The sequence below is a fragment of the Ranitomeya variabilis genome, chromosome 2, assembly GCF_051348905.1.
Source record: "Ranitomeya variabilis isolate aRanVar5 chromosome 2, aRanVar5.hap1, whole genome shotgun sequence".
Taxonomy (NCBI): domain Eukaryota; kingdom Metazoa; phylum Chordata; class Amphibia; order Anura; family Dendrobatidae; genus Ranitomeya; species Ranitomeya variabilis.
This window is the reverse complement of record NC_135233.1, coordinates 880889356-880905600: the sequence shown is the minus strand read 5'-3', so window position 1 is coordinate 880905600 and position 16245 is coordinate 880889356. Positions and strand designations below refer to the sequence as shown.

Here is a 16245-nt window from a genome sequence, read left to right as displayed (position 1 = left end):
CAAACATTATAGATTGGACATATTGCCCAACAAAGATTTAGTCTTCGGCCGGAAAGTTCTCCAGGCCGTTGTCCCTCCCTAGTGCCAAATTAGTTGGTATTCCTCCGTATGCCGTCGTGGAAGGTGACTAGAGAAAATAGAATTAGACTTACCGGTAATTCGGTTTCTAGGAACCTTCCACGACGGCGCTAATTCCCTCCCTATACTCCTGGATAAAAATCTGGGATTCAGAGTAAACCGGTGCTATGGTTTTCAGTTATAAGTCACTGGCAAGTGGGAGGTGGGAGGGCCTTTTAACCTCTCCGTATTTCCTGTTCCCCATTAGGGCAAAGAGACAACCTCCGTATGCCGTCGTGGAAGGTTCCTAGAAACCGAATTACCGGTAAGTCTAATTCTATTTTCTATCTACTGGCTAACACGGTACAAAAATATACTGTATATCTTTCGTGTATCATAATGGCAGGAAATAAGAGAAGTCTAAGGGCACCTTTCCACTTGCGAGAAATACGTCCGTGTCTCGCATGTGAAAACCAAGCTCTGGCGCCGCCACTTGGGAGCGGAGCGTGCAGCTCCATGTGTTGCTATGCAGCCGCATGCTCCGCTCTGGAGTGCTGGCGCCAGAGCTTGGTTTTCACATGAGAGACACGGACGTAATTCTCGCAAGTGGAAAGGAGCCCTTACAGTTCAACAAGCTCAGTCAGAACCAAGAAGTAGCACTCCCATTCCCAGAGCAGATCCAGGTAACCTGGCTCAGCGACTCATGCATCTGACAGGTTCAATACAACTCTCAGCACTCTGGTTGAGTAGATGATTGGTTGATAAGTTAGCTTCACCACCAGGGACAATCTATAAATCCACCCATCCATCCAATCTTTAGTGTAACTTGAAAACAACATTGTTTTTCCCAAGAGAATTGAGTTACCAGTTACTCAATGGTCATACAGGAATTGTTGGTTAAGATTGGACAAAAACAACTCATCATCAGTTCCTGCTTTACAGAACATGGGAAACTTTTTTGACGTGCAGGACACTGGAGTAATACAATAAAAAAAATTTAAAATTGGGAATTCTTCTGATTTGTCAGTTTCTAATCCTAATAAACGTTGAGTAGTTGTTTTGAATGTATTATACGGAAACCTAATCTCTAGAGATGTCTCTCCACCCTCTACAAAACTGCTGTTTCAGATCCTGTCATCTATGTTTTTAACAAGTTTAAGTCTTATGGAATTTTCAATAGCTCAGTGATCTGCAAAGCAAATGGATTATACAGCAAGTGCCATTACAATGGTAAGACCAGTTTGTTTGTATTTCATATGTCACGATGTTTTCCTAATTTTATGACTTTATATGTTATTTTGTAAGAAGTGCTACTTTTTATATGGGATGAATTATGACTTGCAAATCATTTTGTCTGTCTGATAATCAACTACTCACTGGAATACTGAAGCAGAATAATAATAATTTCCTTGGTATGGCTTAAATGGTATTTGGCTGTATAGTCTAATATACTGTAATATTATTATATTTTTAATATATATTATGAGACATAGTTTTATGCAGCCATGTAGAAAGAAGGGGAGGGATATAGTCGGCACCTCAACTTGTAACTAAAATCCAAAACTTTATTAGGATGTCAAGCCATGTTAAAAATATTTTAAAAAAACCTGACGTGTTTCAGGCGCGACAATAGCGCCCTTAGTCATATGTTATGGAAAGAAGGCAAGGCATACACTTATATATAGGGAGAAGAACAATGGCAAGCAAGCAAAAAAACTGCATACATATACAAAAATCCTTTCCAAGATTCTATTTTCTGGTTCGGCAGATATGTGGACGATTTATTGCTTGTATGGCAAGGTGAACCTTCACAAGTAGAGGATTTTTTGGTTTGTCTTAATTTAAATCTTAAATTCACCCTCAGCGCTTCTGACATTCAAGTTCCGTTCTATTTAGACATCTATTTATCAGGCAATCTGGCCACACATCTGCATAGGAAAAGCACATCTGTTAACACTGCACTATTATTATCTTCCTCACACCCAGGGCACGCTATAAAAGTCATAACTTATGGTGAATTCAATCGTTCAAAATGAATTTGTTCTGAACATGAGTCCTTTCTCTCAGAAAGTGAAATTATAAAAAACGATTACGTGAAAGGGGTTATAAAAAAAATGAGATTAAACATGCTTTTATCAAAGTATCAAACAGACCAAGGTTTTTCACATAAGGTTACTAACTCTCTCTCCGTTCATAATATTGATTCCACTCTGACTTTTTCAACGTGCTACAGTCCTCAATGCAATTAAATTAAGTCTATAATTAAAAAAATACTTACCTATTCACCTATCAGGATGACACCCAAGGTTGTATCATCAATCAGGGCTGCAGATATGTGGCTCTAAGGTTTCTCCTTGTGGAGAGTGACATAAGGGTTGATTGTAAATTGTAGGATCGCTACTTTCAACAGGTGGCGCTATAGAGTTAAGTCCTCTTTATCTCTGAAGAGGCCATTTGTATATTTAATTTCCCAGAGGAGCATTGCACGGCGAATAAGCCTCCTTACCTTGACAAGCCAGAGCTGGTATGTCACTCTCCACAAGGAGAAACCTTACCTCTTGAAAAGTAGTGACATTTTTGCATAATGGGGAGTTTCACAAAAATGTTGTGACTTTTTGACCTTTTTTTACCATTTGTTTCAAATAGTTAACTATTTACCATGTACACATTTGGAAAAAATCTCTTACAGGTACTTTAATTCCTTGTACTTTCATTAGCAAAATCACTGCTGTGACTGACACGGGGAGGAGTGCCAGTCACTAACAACGCTCACCCCTCCTCCTGCATCTTGGCAGTCGCTCCCTCTGTGCATTCAATTGTATTCCCATCTATCAGATGCGAATATAGTTGATGTCACAGCTGTGCTGCCCCTTGGCAGGAGCAGTGGAGCTGTAATTAGCCCCCTGCCAGGATCACCAGAGGAACGCAGGCCACTTCCGGCCTGCGCACCTTTGGAGTTGGTGCACGCAGGGGACTAAGGGTACTGTCACACAGTGGCACTTTTGTCGCTACGACGGTACGATTCGTGACGTTCCAGCGATATCCATACGATATCGCTGTGTCTGACACGCAGCAGCGATCAGGGACCCTGCTGAGAATTGTACGTCGTAGCAGATCGTTTGGAACTTTCTTTCGTCGCTGGATCTCCCGCTGTCATCGCTGGATCGTTGTGTGTGACAGCGATCCAGCGATGCGTTCGCTTGTAACCAGGGGAAACATCGGGTTACTAAGCGCAGGGCCGCGCTTAGTAACCCGATGTTTACCGTGGTTACCAGTGTAAAAGTAAAAAAAAACAAACAGTACATACTCACATTCCGGTGTCTGTCCCCCGGCGTTCTGCTTCTCTGCACTGTGAGAGCCGGCCGGCCGGAAAGCCAGCACAGCGGTGACGCGGTGACGTCACCGCTGTGCTTTCCGGCTGGCGCAGACACAGTGGAGAGAAGCAGAACGCCGGGGGACAGACATCGGAATGTAAGTATGTACGTTTTTTTTTTTTTTACTTTTACACTGGTAACCACGGTAAACATCGGGTTACTAAGTGCGGCCCTGCGCTTAGTAACCCGATGTTTACCCTGGTTACCCGGGGCCTTCGGCATCGTTGGTCGCTGGAGAGCTGACTGTGTGACAGCTCCCCAGCTCCCCAGCGACCACACAACCACTTACCAACGATCACGGCCAGGTCGTATCGCTGGTCGTGATCGTTGGTAAATCGTATAGTGTGACAGTACCCTTAGGATGGTGCAATACGATGACATTATAGCGCCATCCAGCGTCCATTGTTGTACAGGAAGCAAGAGGAGATGGCAGCCTGAGTGTACTGGGAGTCGGGATTAGATGAGTATAAAGCTTTTTTATATTTTGCCAATGAATGGGGGACATAAGAGGGGCTGGCTATGATCGACATATGTGACATGTGAGTCTTGCTATGGGGGGGACATACAGTTAGGTCCATATATATTTGGACAGAGACAACATTTTCTAATTTTGGTTATAGACATTACCACAATGAATTTTAAGCAAAACAGTTCAGATGCAGTTGAAGTTCAGACTTTTAGCTTTCATTTGAGGGTATCCACATTAAAATTGGATGAAGGGTTTAGGAGTTTCAGCTCCTTAACATGTGCCACCCTGCTTTTAAAGGGACCAAAAGTAATTGGACAAATGACTCCAAGGCTATTTCATGGACAGGTGTGGGCAATCCCTTCGTTATGTCATTCTCAATTAAGCAGATAAAAGGCCTGGAGTTGATTTGAGTTGTGTTGCTTGCATTTGGAAGGTTTTGCTGTGAAGTAAACATGCGGTCAAAGGAGCTCTCCATGCAGGTGAAACAAGCCATCCTTAAGCTGTGAAAACAGAAAAAACCCATCCGAGAAATTGCTACAATATTAGGAGTGGCAAAATCTACAGTTTGGTACATCCTGATAAAGAAAGAAAGCACTGGTGAACTCATCAATGCAAAAAGACCTGGGCGCCCACAGAAGACAACAGTGGTGGGTGATCGCAGAATAATCTCCATGGTGAAGAGAAACCCCTTCACAACAGCCAACCAAGTGAACAGCACTCTCCAGGAGGTAGGCGTATCAATATCCAAATCTACCATAGAGAGAAGACTGCATGAAAGTAAATACAGAGGGTTCACTGCATGGTGCAAGCCACTCATAAGCATCAAGAATAAAAAGGCTAAACTGGACTTTGCTAAAAAACATCTAAAAAAGCCAGCACAGTTCTGGAAGAACATTCTTTGGACAGATGAAACCAAGATCAACCTCTACCAGAATGATGGAAAGAGAAAAGTATGGCGAAGGAGTGGTACAGCTAATGATCCAAAGCATACCACATCATCTGTAAAACATGGCAGAGGCAGTGTGATGGCTTGGGCATGCATGGCTGCCAGTGGCACTGGGTCACTAGTGTTTGTTGATGATGTGACACAGGACAGAAGCAGCCAAATGAATTCTGAGGTATTCAGAGCCATACTGTGTGCTCAGATCCAGCCAAATGCAGCAAAACTGATTAGTCGTTGTTTCATACTTCAGATGGACAATGACCCAAAACATAAAGCCAAAGCAACCCAGGGGTTTATTAAAGCAAAGAAGTGGACTATTCTTGAATGGCCAAGTCAGTCACCTGATCTCAACCCAATTGAGCATGCATTTCACTTGTTAAAGACTAAACTTCAGACAGAAAGGCCCACAAACAAACAGCAACTGAAAACCACCGCAGTGAAGACCTGGAGTAGCATCAAAAAGGAGGAAACACAGCGTCTGGTGATGTACATGAGTTCAAGACTTCAGGCAGTCATTGCCAACAAAGGGTTTTCAACCAAGTACTAAAAATGAACATTTTAGTTAAAATTATTGAATCTGTCCAATTACTTTTGGTCCCTTTAAAAACAGGGTGGCACATGTTAAGGAGCTGAAACTCCTAAACCCTTCATCCAATTTTAATGTGGATAACCTCAAAAGAAAGCTGAAAGTCTGAACTTCAACTGCATCTGAATTGTTTTGTTTAAAATTCATTGTGGTAATGTCTGTAACCAAAATTAGAAAAATGTTGTCTCTGTCCAAATATATATGGACCTAACTGTATGTGAGGCTGGCTATGGTGGACATAGGTGGGGCTGGCTATAGGGGACAAATGTGGGGCTGGCTATGGGGGACAAATGTTTGGCTGGCTATGGGTGTCATATGTGCGGCTGGCTATTGGGGACATATGTAGGGCTGGCTACGGGGGACATACACTCACCGGCCACTTTATTAGGTACACCATGCTAGTAACGGGTTGGACCCCTTTTGCCTTCAGAACTGCCTCAATTCTTCGTGGCATAGATTCAACAAGGTGCTGGAAGCATTCCTCAGAGATTTTGGTCCATATTGACATGATGGCATCACACAGTTGCCGCAGATTTGTCGGCTGCACATCCCAAAGATGCTCCATACAAGGCAGGATGGATCCATGCTTTCATGTTGTTTACGCCAAATTCTGACCCTACCATCCGAATGTCGCAGCAGAAATCGAGACTCATCAGACCAAGCAACGTTTTTCCAATCTTCTACTGTCCAATTTCGATGAGCTTATACAAATTGTAGCCTCAGTTTCCTGTTCTTAGCTGAAAGGAGTGGTACCCGGTGTGGTCTTCTGCTGCTGTAGCCCATCTGCCTAAAAGTTCGACGCACTGTGCGTTCAGAGATGCTCTTAGGCCTACCTTGGTTGTAACGGGTGGCGATTTGAGTCACTGTTGCCTTTCTATCAGCTCGAACCAGTCTGCCCATTCTCCTCTGACCTCTGGCATCAACAAGGCATTTCCGCCCACAGAACTGCCGCTCACTGGATTTTTTTTCTTTTTCGGACCATTCTCTGTAAACCCTAGAGATGGTTGTGCGTGAAAATCCCAGTAGATCAGCAGTTTCTGAAATACTCAGACCAGCCCTTCTGGCACCAACAACCATGCCACGTTCAAAGGCACTCAAATCACCTTTCTTCCCCATACTGATGCTGCAGGAGATTGTCTTGACCATGTCTACATGCCTAAATGCACTGAGTTGCCGCCATGTGATTGGCTGATTAGAAATTAAGTGTTAACAAGAAGTTGGACAGGTGTACCTAATAAAGTGGCCAGTGAGTGTATGTGGGACAGGCTATGGAGGACATATGGGGGTTCGCTATGAGGGACATATGAGGGGATGGCTGTGGGGAATATATGAGGGGCTGGCTAAGGGGAACATAGGGAGTTAGCTGTGGGGGGACATAAAAGGCTGGATGTGGAGGAGCTGTGAGGGACGTTATACCTGTGCTGTGAAGACATCATATTATATAGACTATGTGGGGGCTCATCATTGTGTAGGACGCTGTGGGGGGAATCATACTGTAGAGGTGCTGTGGGAATATCATACTGTATAATGGGTGGCTGTGGTGAACATCATAGTGTATATTGGTCGGATGTTGTGGATATCACACTGTATGGACAGTAGTGATCACCATCATGCCGTGTAAGGGAGTTGTTTGAAGACAGAGGGTTACAGTTTGGAGAGGACAACATAGTGGGCATTCTGAAGGCTTAGTGTGAAAAGTGGCAAAGAATGGATATGGAGAGGGGGCGTGAAATAGGGCAGAGTATGAAGAGGGGTTAGCATGGTGGGGGGACTGTGTGGAGATATAGAGAGTGTAAGGGAAATCTACAGAGGAGACAGCCATGATACAGGTCGTGGTTCATAAGGACGGATGGTGTGGTGGTTATAGCTGTAATGGCAAACAGTGTGGTGGGTGTGCAGTGCCCCAGGGTCCTGGTCGTTGCAGTAGCGTCATTTTTCCACCAGGGGGAGTGATGTTACGTCTGAAGGCAATAAAGGAGATCTCTTTACCAGGTATGACAAACCACACAACACACTTCACACTCCAGGCCGCCAGGGGGAGCTATGCTTCTATCTACTAGGGCACTCCTCACAATTAGGTAAAACTGGTAGTCTGGACAGGAAGTTGGACAGAAGCTGGCTGGAGTGAGGGAGAGTCAGATCCAGACTGCGGTCTGAGGAGGATGAGGGTCCACAGAGCTGTGCCTGCCCCACGTGCGGTAGCATCCTAAGAAAGAGACATCAGAAGGGAATTGTCTTGTAGTGAGTGAGAACCGAAGTCATAGCAAAGAGGAGAAGAAACCAGAAGGAGTTCTGCACTGTAAAAGGCTGCCTCCTTTCTGAGGCGCAGGATCCGGTAGCCAGAATACCGAGGGAGTAAGGATCTCTACGCTTTACATCAGAGACTGGCAGGACAGTTAATTCCACGTTAGCTGCCCGACCTTATACCCAGGAGGCACGGTGGCAACTTGTGGGGGCCGGGGCGTGATAGAGTCCCTGTAAAAAGCCTCAGGCCACCAGTCATACGGGTTTTGTCCTATCCTATCCATCAGGGGGACAGAGAGAAAGAGACATAACATCTGCAATAGTTGTGAGGACCTTACCGAGAAGCTCAGCAGGGAGGTACTACAACACCCAGGTGCTAGTAGGAAGGCTACTGATTTCCACCTGGATAAGGGGACTCTGGATTTGTCTTCAGACCGTCCGGACTCTGCCTGCCCTGTGGTCTGTACCCTGGATTATGGGCACTGAAGCCCTCAGTAAAGGTAAAGAGACTGCAACCTTGTGTCCTCGTTATTCACTGCGCCTTACATCATCCACCATCCACTACCTACACTATGGGAAGCCCTGGGGATACACTTCACCTGTGGGAAGGTATACCATCTAGCTGCCATAACATCACCCCAGCGGACCTTTAGTCAGCGTCGGTCACCCTGACCGAATACCACAGGTGGCGTCACGAACATTATCCCTTTAAAGACCTTCCCCTTTTATTAACGGACCTCCCGAGGGCCACGGACCGGGTCAGCCACCGTGACATCCCCCTTGAGAACCGAGGGACCCGGTGCCGAGTACCCCATAGCCCTACTGGGGGCACTCCAGGTGCACCTCATTAAGGCGGACAATGTGGAAAACATATACTATAGGAGGCTTATTTAGGGCATAGCATGGACAGATATTTTTTATGCAGAGGACATTTTAATAACACTGTTATTTTTAAAGGGTACTGTGTCAGTATGTGCGGCGCCCCAGAGTCCTGGTCGTTGCAGTACTGTAGCTCCGCCACTAAGGGGGGCTATGGTACGTCTGATGGCACTGAAGGAGTTCATCTGACCAGGTATCACAGACACCAATACATTTCACAGTCTGGCCTCCAGGGGGAGCTAAGGGTTCTATTTAGTAGGCCACTCCTCACAGTCTGGTAAAACTGGGGGTTAGGCAGGAAGTTAGAGAGAAAGCTGACTGGGTTGGAACCAGGCAACACCTTGTGGCAGAGGGTGTTGTAGGGGAAGATTCAGAGGGGTCCCTGTCAGGGGTGGGATCCTGACAGAGGCCTAGCAACCAGAGAGAACATTACGGGACCGTGCCTGCACGATATAGCGGCGGTACCCCAAGAAAGGACAAGAAGCGAGGTATATTGTGCTGAGTGAGAAACGAGATCAACGCAACAAGGAGAATACCAGTAGGAGTCGTGCTGCTGTAAGACGAGGCAACATCCTACTGAGGCGCATAACCGGTGGCCGGAACACCGAGGAAGTATAGAGCTCCAAGCCAAACTTCAAACCTACGGCAGGACAGTCAGTTACAGGCGGGCTGTCTCACCCAGACCCAGGAAGACTCAGGGGGGTAACAACAGGAGTGGGGCGACGCTGGAGTCCCAGAAGAGCTCCGAGCCTCCCCGTCATACGGGTGCGTCCTAACCGTAAGATCAGGGGGACGTAGAGGGAGAAGATCAGAATCGAGTTGTGAGGGAACATGAGAAACAGACACAACAGTTGTGGGGACTATCCCGTAAGCACAGCAGGGGAGGACCACAACACACAAGCGCAGGAAGGTAGGCACAGATTTCTACCTGCAAAGGGAACTCTGGAGGTGCCATCGGACCGGCCGGACTTGCGCAGCCCGGTTAACCGTATTCCGGATTGTGGACTCAGAAGTCATCAGTAAAGAGGTAAAGAGACTGCAACCTGGTGTCCTCGTTATTGACCGAGACCGGCACTACACCGCACCATAACATCAGCACCATACCATCACCTTTTATTGTGCGCCCCTCAGCAGGGTCACGGACCGGGTCTAGCCACCGTGACAGCCCCAGAGCAGAGACTCAGAGGCCCGGTACCGGGTACCCCTCGGCCCTGCGGCAGTGGGGGCGCTACATATGTGCTGCAGAAGACCGAAGAAGAGGTAGGTCTGCAGAGAGGAGCTGTGGATGTGAAAAGTCATCATGGCGTCTGGAAAAGATGTAGACGAAAAGAAAGAAATTACTCAGAGAAGAGGTTGCTCATAATGTACCTGGATGTAAATGTTTACTTGTTGATACTCACTGCATCTCATCAGTATTGTGGTTCCTGTATGGTCTACAGTCTGATAATGACTGATAACAACAACAACTCCCAGCCTCTCCTTACCATTGTTAAGGACATCCTGGGAGTGGTAGGTTCATGAGATACAAATATATATGGGCCTGACTTAAGGCCCCGTCTCACTAAGCGATTTACCAACGATCACGACCAGCGATACGACCTGGCCGTGATCGTTGGTAAGTCGCTGTGTGGTCGCTGGGGAGCTGTCACACAGACAGCTCTCTCCAGCGACCAACGATCAGGGGAACGACTTCGGCATCGTTGAAACTGTCTTCAACGATGCCGAAGTCCCCCTGCAGCACCCGGGTAACCAGGGTAAACATCGGGTTACTAAGCGCAGGGCCGCGCTTAGTAACCCGATGTTTACCCTGGTTACCAAAAAAAACAAACAGTACATACTCGCCTTTCGGTGTCCAGGTCCCTTGCCGTCTGCTTCCTGCTCTGACTGAGATCCGGCCGTACACTGAGAGCAGAGCGCAGCGGTGACGTCACTGCTGTGCTCTCACTTCTCACTTTCCGGCCGGCAGTCAGTGAGAGCAGGAAGCAGACGGCAAGGGACCTGACGGACATCAGATGGTGAGTATGTATTGTTTTTTTTTCTTTACATTTACGCTGGTAACCAGGGTAAACATCGGGTTACTAAGCGCGGCCCTGCGCTTAGTAACCCGATGTTTACCCTGGTTACCAGTGAAGACATCGCTGGATCGGTGTCACACACACCGATTCAGCGATGTCAGCGGGGCCTCAACGACCAAAAAAAGGTCCAGGCCATTCCGACACGACCAGCGATCTCGCAGCAGGGGCCTGATCGCTGGTACGTGTCACACATAGCGAGATCGCTATGGAGGTCGCTGTTGCGTCACAAAACTTGTGACTCAGCAGCGATCTCGCTAGCGATCTCGCTATGTGAGACGGGGCCTTTAGAAGGATTCAGCTCATTAGTTCTCAATCACGAGATATCATAAACCTAATGGAAAAGGGAAGAATTAACTGGGTAGAAGGGCATTTTTAAGTACACAGTGCCATATAATATGACAACCGCAATATATTGAGAGAATAAAAATTTTGATGGGAGGGAAGCCTCTTTAAAAACGTATCCATATAACGTTATCTGTTTAGTTTCCATAGGACATCTGCCGAATGATGGACACTTTAATTGAAAACAAACGTCCCCACTACCTGATGAGTTTCCCCCCCTAAAATACGTCACTTTTTTTTACTTTTACTGGTATTTTTTGGTAACAAAGGAGGGTTACTTTAGGGGTCCTTTTACCTTAGTCTCTGACCCATTCTTTTACTTGGGTACTGATGGTTAATCGGATTAATCCAGGTGGGAGGAGGGCATCGTCAGCTTCACCTGACTAGGGCACCGAAATACCTTGTCCCGGCCCTACCCACCACATCATAGCTGCCTTTTGAGCAGACAGCCAATGTTCACTGCCTTTGATGTATGGCAGTCTCTGATTTGCCTATACAGCGTTTATTACAGACTCGCAAAAATGATACACTAAGGGCATGTGCACACTTTGCGGATTCTTCTGCGGATTTTTCCGCAGCGGATTTGGAAAATCCGCAGTGCAAAACCGCAGCGGTTTTCACTGCGGATTTTCCTGCGGTTTCTTCTGTGGATTCCTCTGCGGGTTTTCAACAGCACTTTCCTATTGGTGCATGTTGAAAACCGCTGCGGAATCCGCAGAAAGAAGTGACATGCTCCTTCTTTTTTCCGCAGCGAATCCGCGCGGATTTTTCCGCATTTTTCCGCATCGTGGGCACAGCGGTTTTTGTTTTCCATAGGGTAACATTGTACTGTACCCTGCATGGAAAACTGCTGCAGATCCGCAGCGTCAAATCCGCTGCGGATCCGCAGCAAAAACCGCAAAGAGTGCACGAGCCCTAAGGAAGCTGTCCCCTTATGCATCAATTTACCAGCTCTGCTCCTAAACGTTCTGTATTTTATAAACCAATATATTAGGCTATGCACCTGAATTAAGAAATATATGTAATATCAAGTAGTATTTGCTTACTATGTTGCTTTCTAATTGAGCATGGAGAACTGTTTGAAGGAATAAAGCATGTTCTTGTAGTACATATGCGCCTCGTCAAGTGGCTGATACTGTATATCATACACACAAGTTTGCTACATGCTTATGGATTTTTCAGGTTTTTTAAGTATGTTAATATTTTCATATATTCTTTTTTCTTTTTTAGGTAATTGGCATGTTCCTGAGAAGCATTGTCATCTGTAATTTAGTTTTTACTAGCTCATGGCTTGCACAGAGCTGTCCTTCGCTTTGTAATTGTTTTAATGGAGTCCAGGTTTTCTGTTCCAGTGATAAAATTATACAAATTCCTACTGATATTCCAGTGAATGCTACTCACCTCATGTTTTTAGACACAAAAATATCTTTTTTGAATGATTTGTCTTTCACACGTTACAATTCTTTGAAAAAATTACTCTTTGTCAGCAATGCTTTACATTTTATACAAGAGGATGCATTTAATGGACTACCCCACCTCACCGACCTGGAGATATCAGCCAACCCACTGTCTATGATAGAACCTGGAACATTTAATGAGCTGAACGAACTCCAAAAACTCACTATCACACACAATTCAATCAAGGATCTCCCATGTAATCTCCTGGAAAGAACAACAAAATTAGAAGTTCTCGCTTTACAAGGAAATAACATCTCACAAATCTGCGTCAGTTTATTTAGTCAGTTGAAGAATCTTCGTGAACTGAACCTTGGTGCTAACGAACTTGCCATTCTACATGCTGATTCATTCAATCAACTGCAAAATCTTAGCGTTCTCAAACTAAACAACAACCATATAAGTCAAATCAAACCCGGGATCTTTGACAAGCTGAGGGACCTTACTGAACTGTCGCTGGATGGAAATAGGATTGGTCGGATATTTAGGTACACCTTTGAAAAATTGACATCCTTGAAAAAGCTCAGTCTTGTTAAGAACTCGATTAAAGAATTACATTCTGATGTTTTTTTGAAACTTAGTAGTCTTAGATGGCTTGCCATAGAAGGAAACCAAATTGCTACACTCTCTGATGGGATTTTTGCTGGACTACACAACTTAACCAGCTTGTTACTGGGTGGAAATCAACTGGAAACTATTCCAAGGGGAATTTTCTCAAACTTAGAAAATTTAGAAACATTAGTTTTGTCTTATAACAAAATTCAAAATTTGGAAGATGGTGCTTTCGAAGGTCTCACATCACTCACTCACCTTTATCTGGACAATAACAATATTACAGTTATTGATGACAACATTTTTAAAACTCTAACTAGTCTATTAGTTATTAGCCTGCATCACAACTCGCTAACAATGCTCCCAGAAGGCATATTTGATCCATTATATAGCCTGATATCATTAATTATTCATAATAATCCTTGGTGGTGCGACTGTTCATTTTCTCATTTTCTGGTCTGGATCAAAGAAAACAGAGATATGACTCAAATTTCTGAAATAATTTGTAATGGACCAGAACACCATCAGGGAAAATCAATTAATGACGTAAAAATTCGAGAATTGGAGTGTCCTGCTATCAATAATGTTCCACAAAACCCATCATTTAGAATGCAGGAGACTGCCTTTATTAATGGTCCTGGCACTGAGGGGAGCATCTGCAAGAGTTACTCAATCAGTAATGGTAGTTTCATTATTAGCTGTGATCTGATGGCTTGTTCAAGCATTTCTGTACAAGTATCTACAATGGAAGAATCATTTACTAGAACACCCAATCACATCTATCATAAAGGAGACACTCAATGCGGAACGACAAACCTAAAATTTACCATCACAGTTACATAATGTTCAGAAAATTAATTTTTATTTCATGTTGCATTGTCAAGTGCACAGAAACAAGTACACCAAATTCTGCACACAAGCAGTTTGAGGGAATTTAGATTACCATGTTTGTGTAGAATCAAATATCCTGGAATCAAATAACGGTGGGTGCCAGATCCTGCTGGTGATAAACCGCAAATTCTATTAATCTCATAGTATCCATGAGAAATCCAGGGGATGTGCCGGAAATCCCTATTTTCCCTAATTCTGTTTATCTCAGTATCCATATGAAATCCAGGTCATATATAGTAATCAGATAAGTTTGATACAATTTTTCAAAATTCATATTGCAAAATAGATTGAAATGCTCTGGGTGTGACATTTGCCATTCCAGCTCTATCTCTCACCCAGATCCATCTTCATCTGCTTGTCTGACAGCTCACTATCTTTCAGAGAGGAATATTACCATATAAACGTAGAAAAAGTATGCGGCACTCACCATTGCATGCATTGTGCTAGTCCTTTATTCCATGGGAAGGTTACAGGACAATAAAAGTGACGTGCAAGTTACAGAGGCATGCGAGGAGAGACGAGGTGGACGACGGTCGCTTCATGTGTCAACGATTCAACGGGTCCAGGTGTTGAAGCGTTGACATGTGAAACAGCTGTCATCCACCTCATCTCTCCCCGCATGCCTCTGTAACCTGCACGTCACTTTTAATGTCCTGCAACCTTCCCATGGAATAAAGGACTAGCACAATGCACGCAATGGTGAGTGCCACATACTTTTTCTAATATTAGAACTGTATTGATTTATGCAGAGCACCTTGTGCCAGGCGTTCAGCTGCTGAAGCTCCTACATAGGGGAACCACCCTTCATTAATGGGATTTGCTAGTAAACTGGTGCCGCATCAACTCTCCTTTGAACAATTACCATATAAACACTAAGGGTTGATCGTTCAGACTGATTCCCTTTACTGGTGTGTAAGTAGAGCAATAGCTAACAAGTGGGTCATATGCATTACTGTCAAAAATATTAGGCTAAGTTCATCCAATATGAAGTGTACAGTCCAGTCGTCAAAAAAATGAGTACACCCTCTCTGAATTATATGGTTTTACGTATCAAGATATAACAACTAATAACACCTAGTACTTGAATGGACCTAGATTGCAGTAAATGCAACCTCAGACGAACAACAAAACAATGATAATCAATTAGTGCCATTATTTAATAAAAACGAGGACACAATGCAGAAGTAGTATGTGAAAAAATCAACTACACCCCATGAATCAGAAGCTTGTAGAACCACCTTTAGAAGCAATAACTTGAAGTAATCGTTTTCTGTTTGACATCCGCGTTGCCTGCACTAGTCTCTGCCAGGTCTTTGGTTATTTCATGGCATTACATGTGGTTGGTCATACTGAAGGGTTCATTTTCTGAGGCAGGCATGTTGCTTCCATATTCCCTTCTCTAGTCCTCAGACCTATTTGGGTGTATGGTGGACTATTTATCATGTGCTATTTGTAGCTCAATAAGCAGTTCTGCTTTCCTATGATGCATCATACCTTGGTTCACTATTAGTAGTTTATCATACCACTGGAGGATTTGTTATCATGCTGTGCGGAATTATCGGCATGCCTCTTTAGCTATACAATTATTGCATTCCCAAGTTACTAAAACGTCATTGCATTTATAGGTTTATAGGCTGTTTATATTTATTACATCCACATCATGGCCATGCTGTCTATATAGGCACTTTATTGTAAGTTATTCTTCCATTGTACCTTTGGGTCGTGTGCAGGTTCTAGCCTTATTAGGGGCTTTGTGTACAGGGCACAAATATGTTCCCTTTTTAAATGTTTTTAAACTTTAGTGTCTTGCCTTTTGTCTATATATTCCTGCATAAATAAAGCTGTGTTTTAATTTTTGCTATATCCAAATGTGTGGTGATCCCCGTTTTTTTGACCTATTCTGTTTCTTTGTGCTCCGTTTTCTGTTTGACTTTATCAGTCTGGCATATCATCCTAGAGGAATTTTTGCCTTCATTTCTTTACAACATTGCTTCATTGCTTATTGAGGATTATGGACATTTGTTTATGCACAGCTGTTTTAAAGGTCTTGTCCACTATTAGGGCAACCCCTTCTCAATCTCAGATTGCCCCGTTAAAATAAAAATACTTACATACTGTATATTCACCTCCAAGTGCCAGCACTCACATTCCCGGGGTTCATGTGAGATTGTTATGCCATGTGAGCCCAGCGCCAATCAGTGCTGGCGTCACTGCCTCGCCTTCAATGGTATAAGTAGTCAAAAGTAAGTGAGACTCCAGCCTCAGCTCTGACTTCCTCTTGATTACTTCTTTGTCTGAAGGCGTGAGACTGATCCAGCACTGATTTGGCTCAGGGCTCATGTCACATTACAACCTCACGTGAGCCCGGGAATTCAAGT

General features: G+C 44.4%; 1 protein-coding gene across 1 annotated transcript; it reads left to right on the top strand.

Moving 5' to 3' along the window:
- Positions 1 to 1224: 1224 nt before the first annotated feature.
- On the top strand, positions 1225 to 14280 carry LOC143808088 (uncharacterized). Its single transcript, XM_077290354.1, has 2 exons — positions 1225 to 1287; positions 12200 to 14280. The coding sequence occupies exons 1-2, from the start codon at positions 1258 to 1260 to the stop codon at positions 13817 to 13819; spliced, it is 1650 nt and encodes a 549-aa protein (XP_077146469.1). The 5' UTR covers positions 1225 to 1257; the 3' UTR covers positions 13820 to 14280.
- Positions 14281 to 16245: the final 1965 nt, after the last annotated feature.

Bases quoted from the DNA above. Each gene is read 5' to 3' on its own strand.
- LOC143808088 (XM_077290354.1), top strand. From the start codon at position 1,258: ATGGATTATACAGCAAGTGCCATTACAATG. The intron at 1,288-12,199 runs GTAAGACCAGTT...TTTCTTTTTTAG, and splicing joins CAGCAAGTGCCATTACAATG to GTAATTGGCATGTTCCTGAG.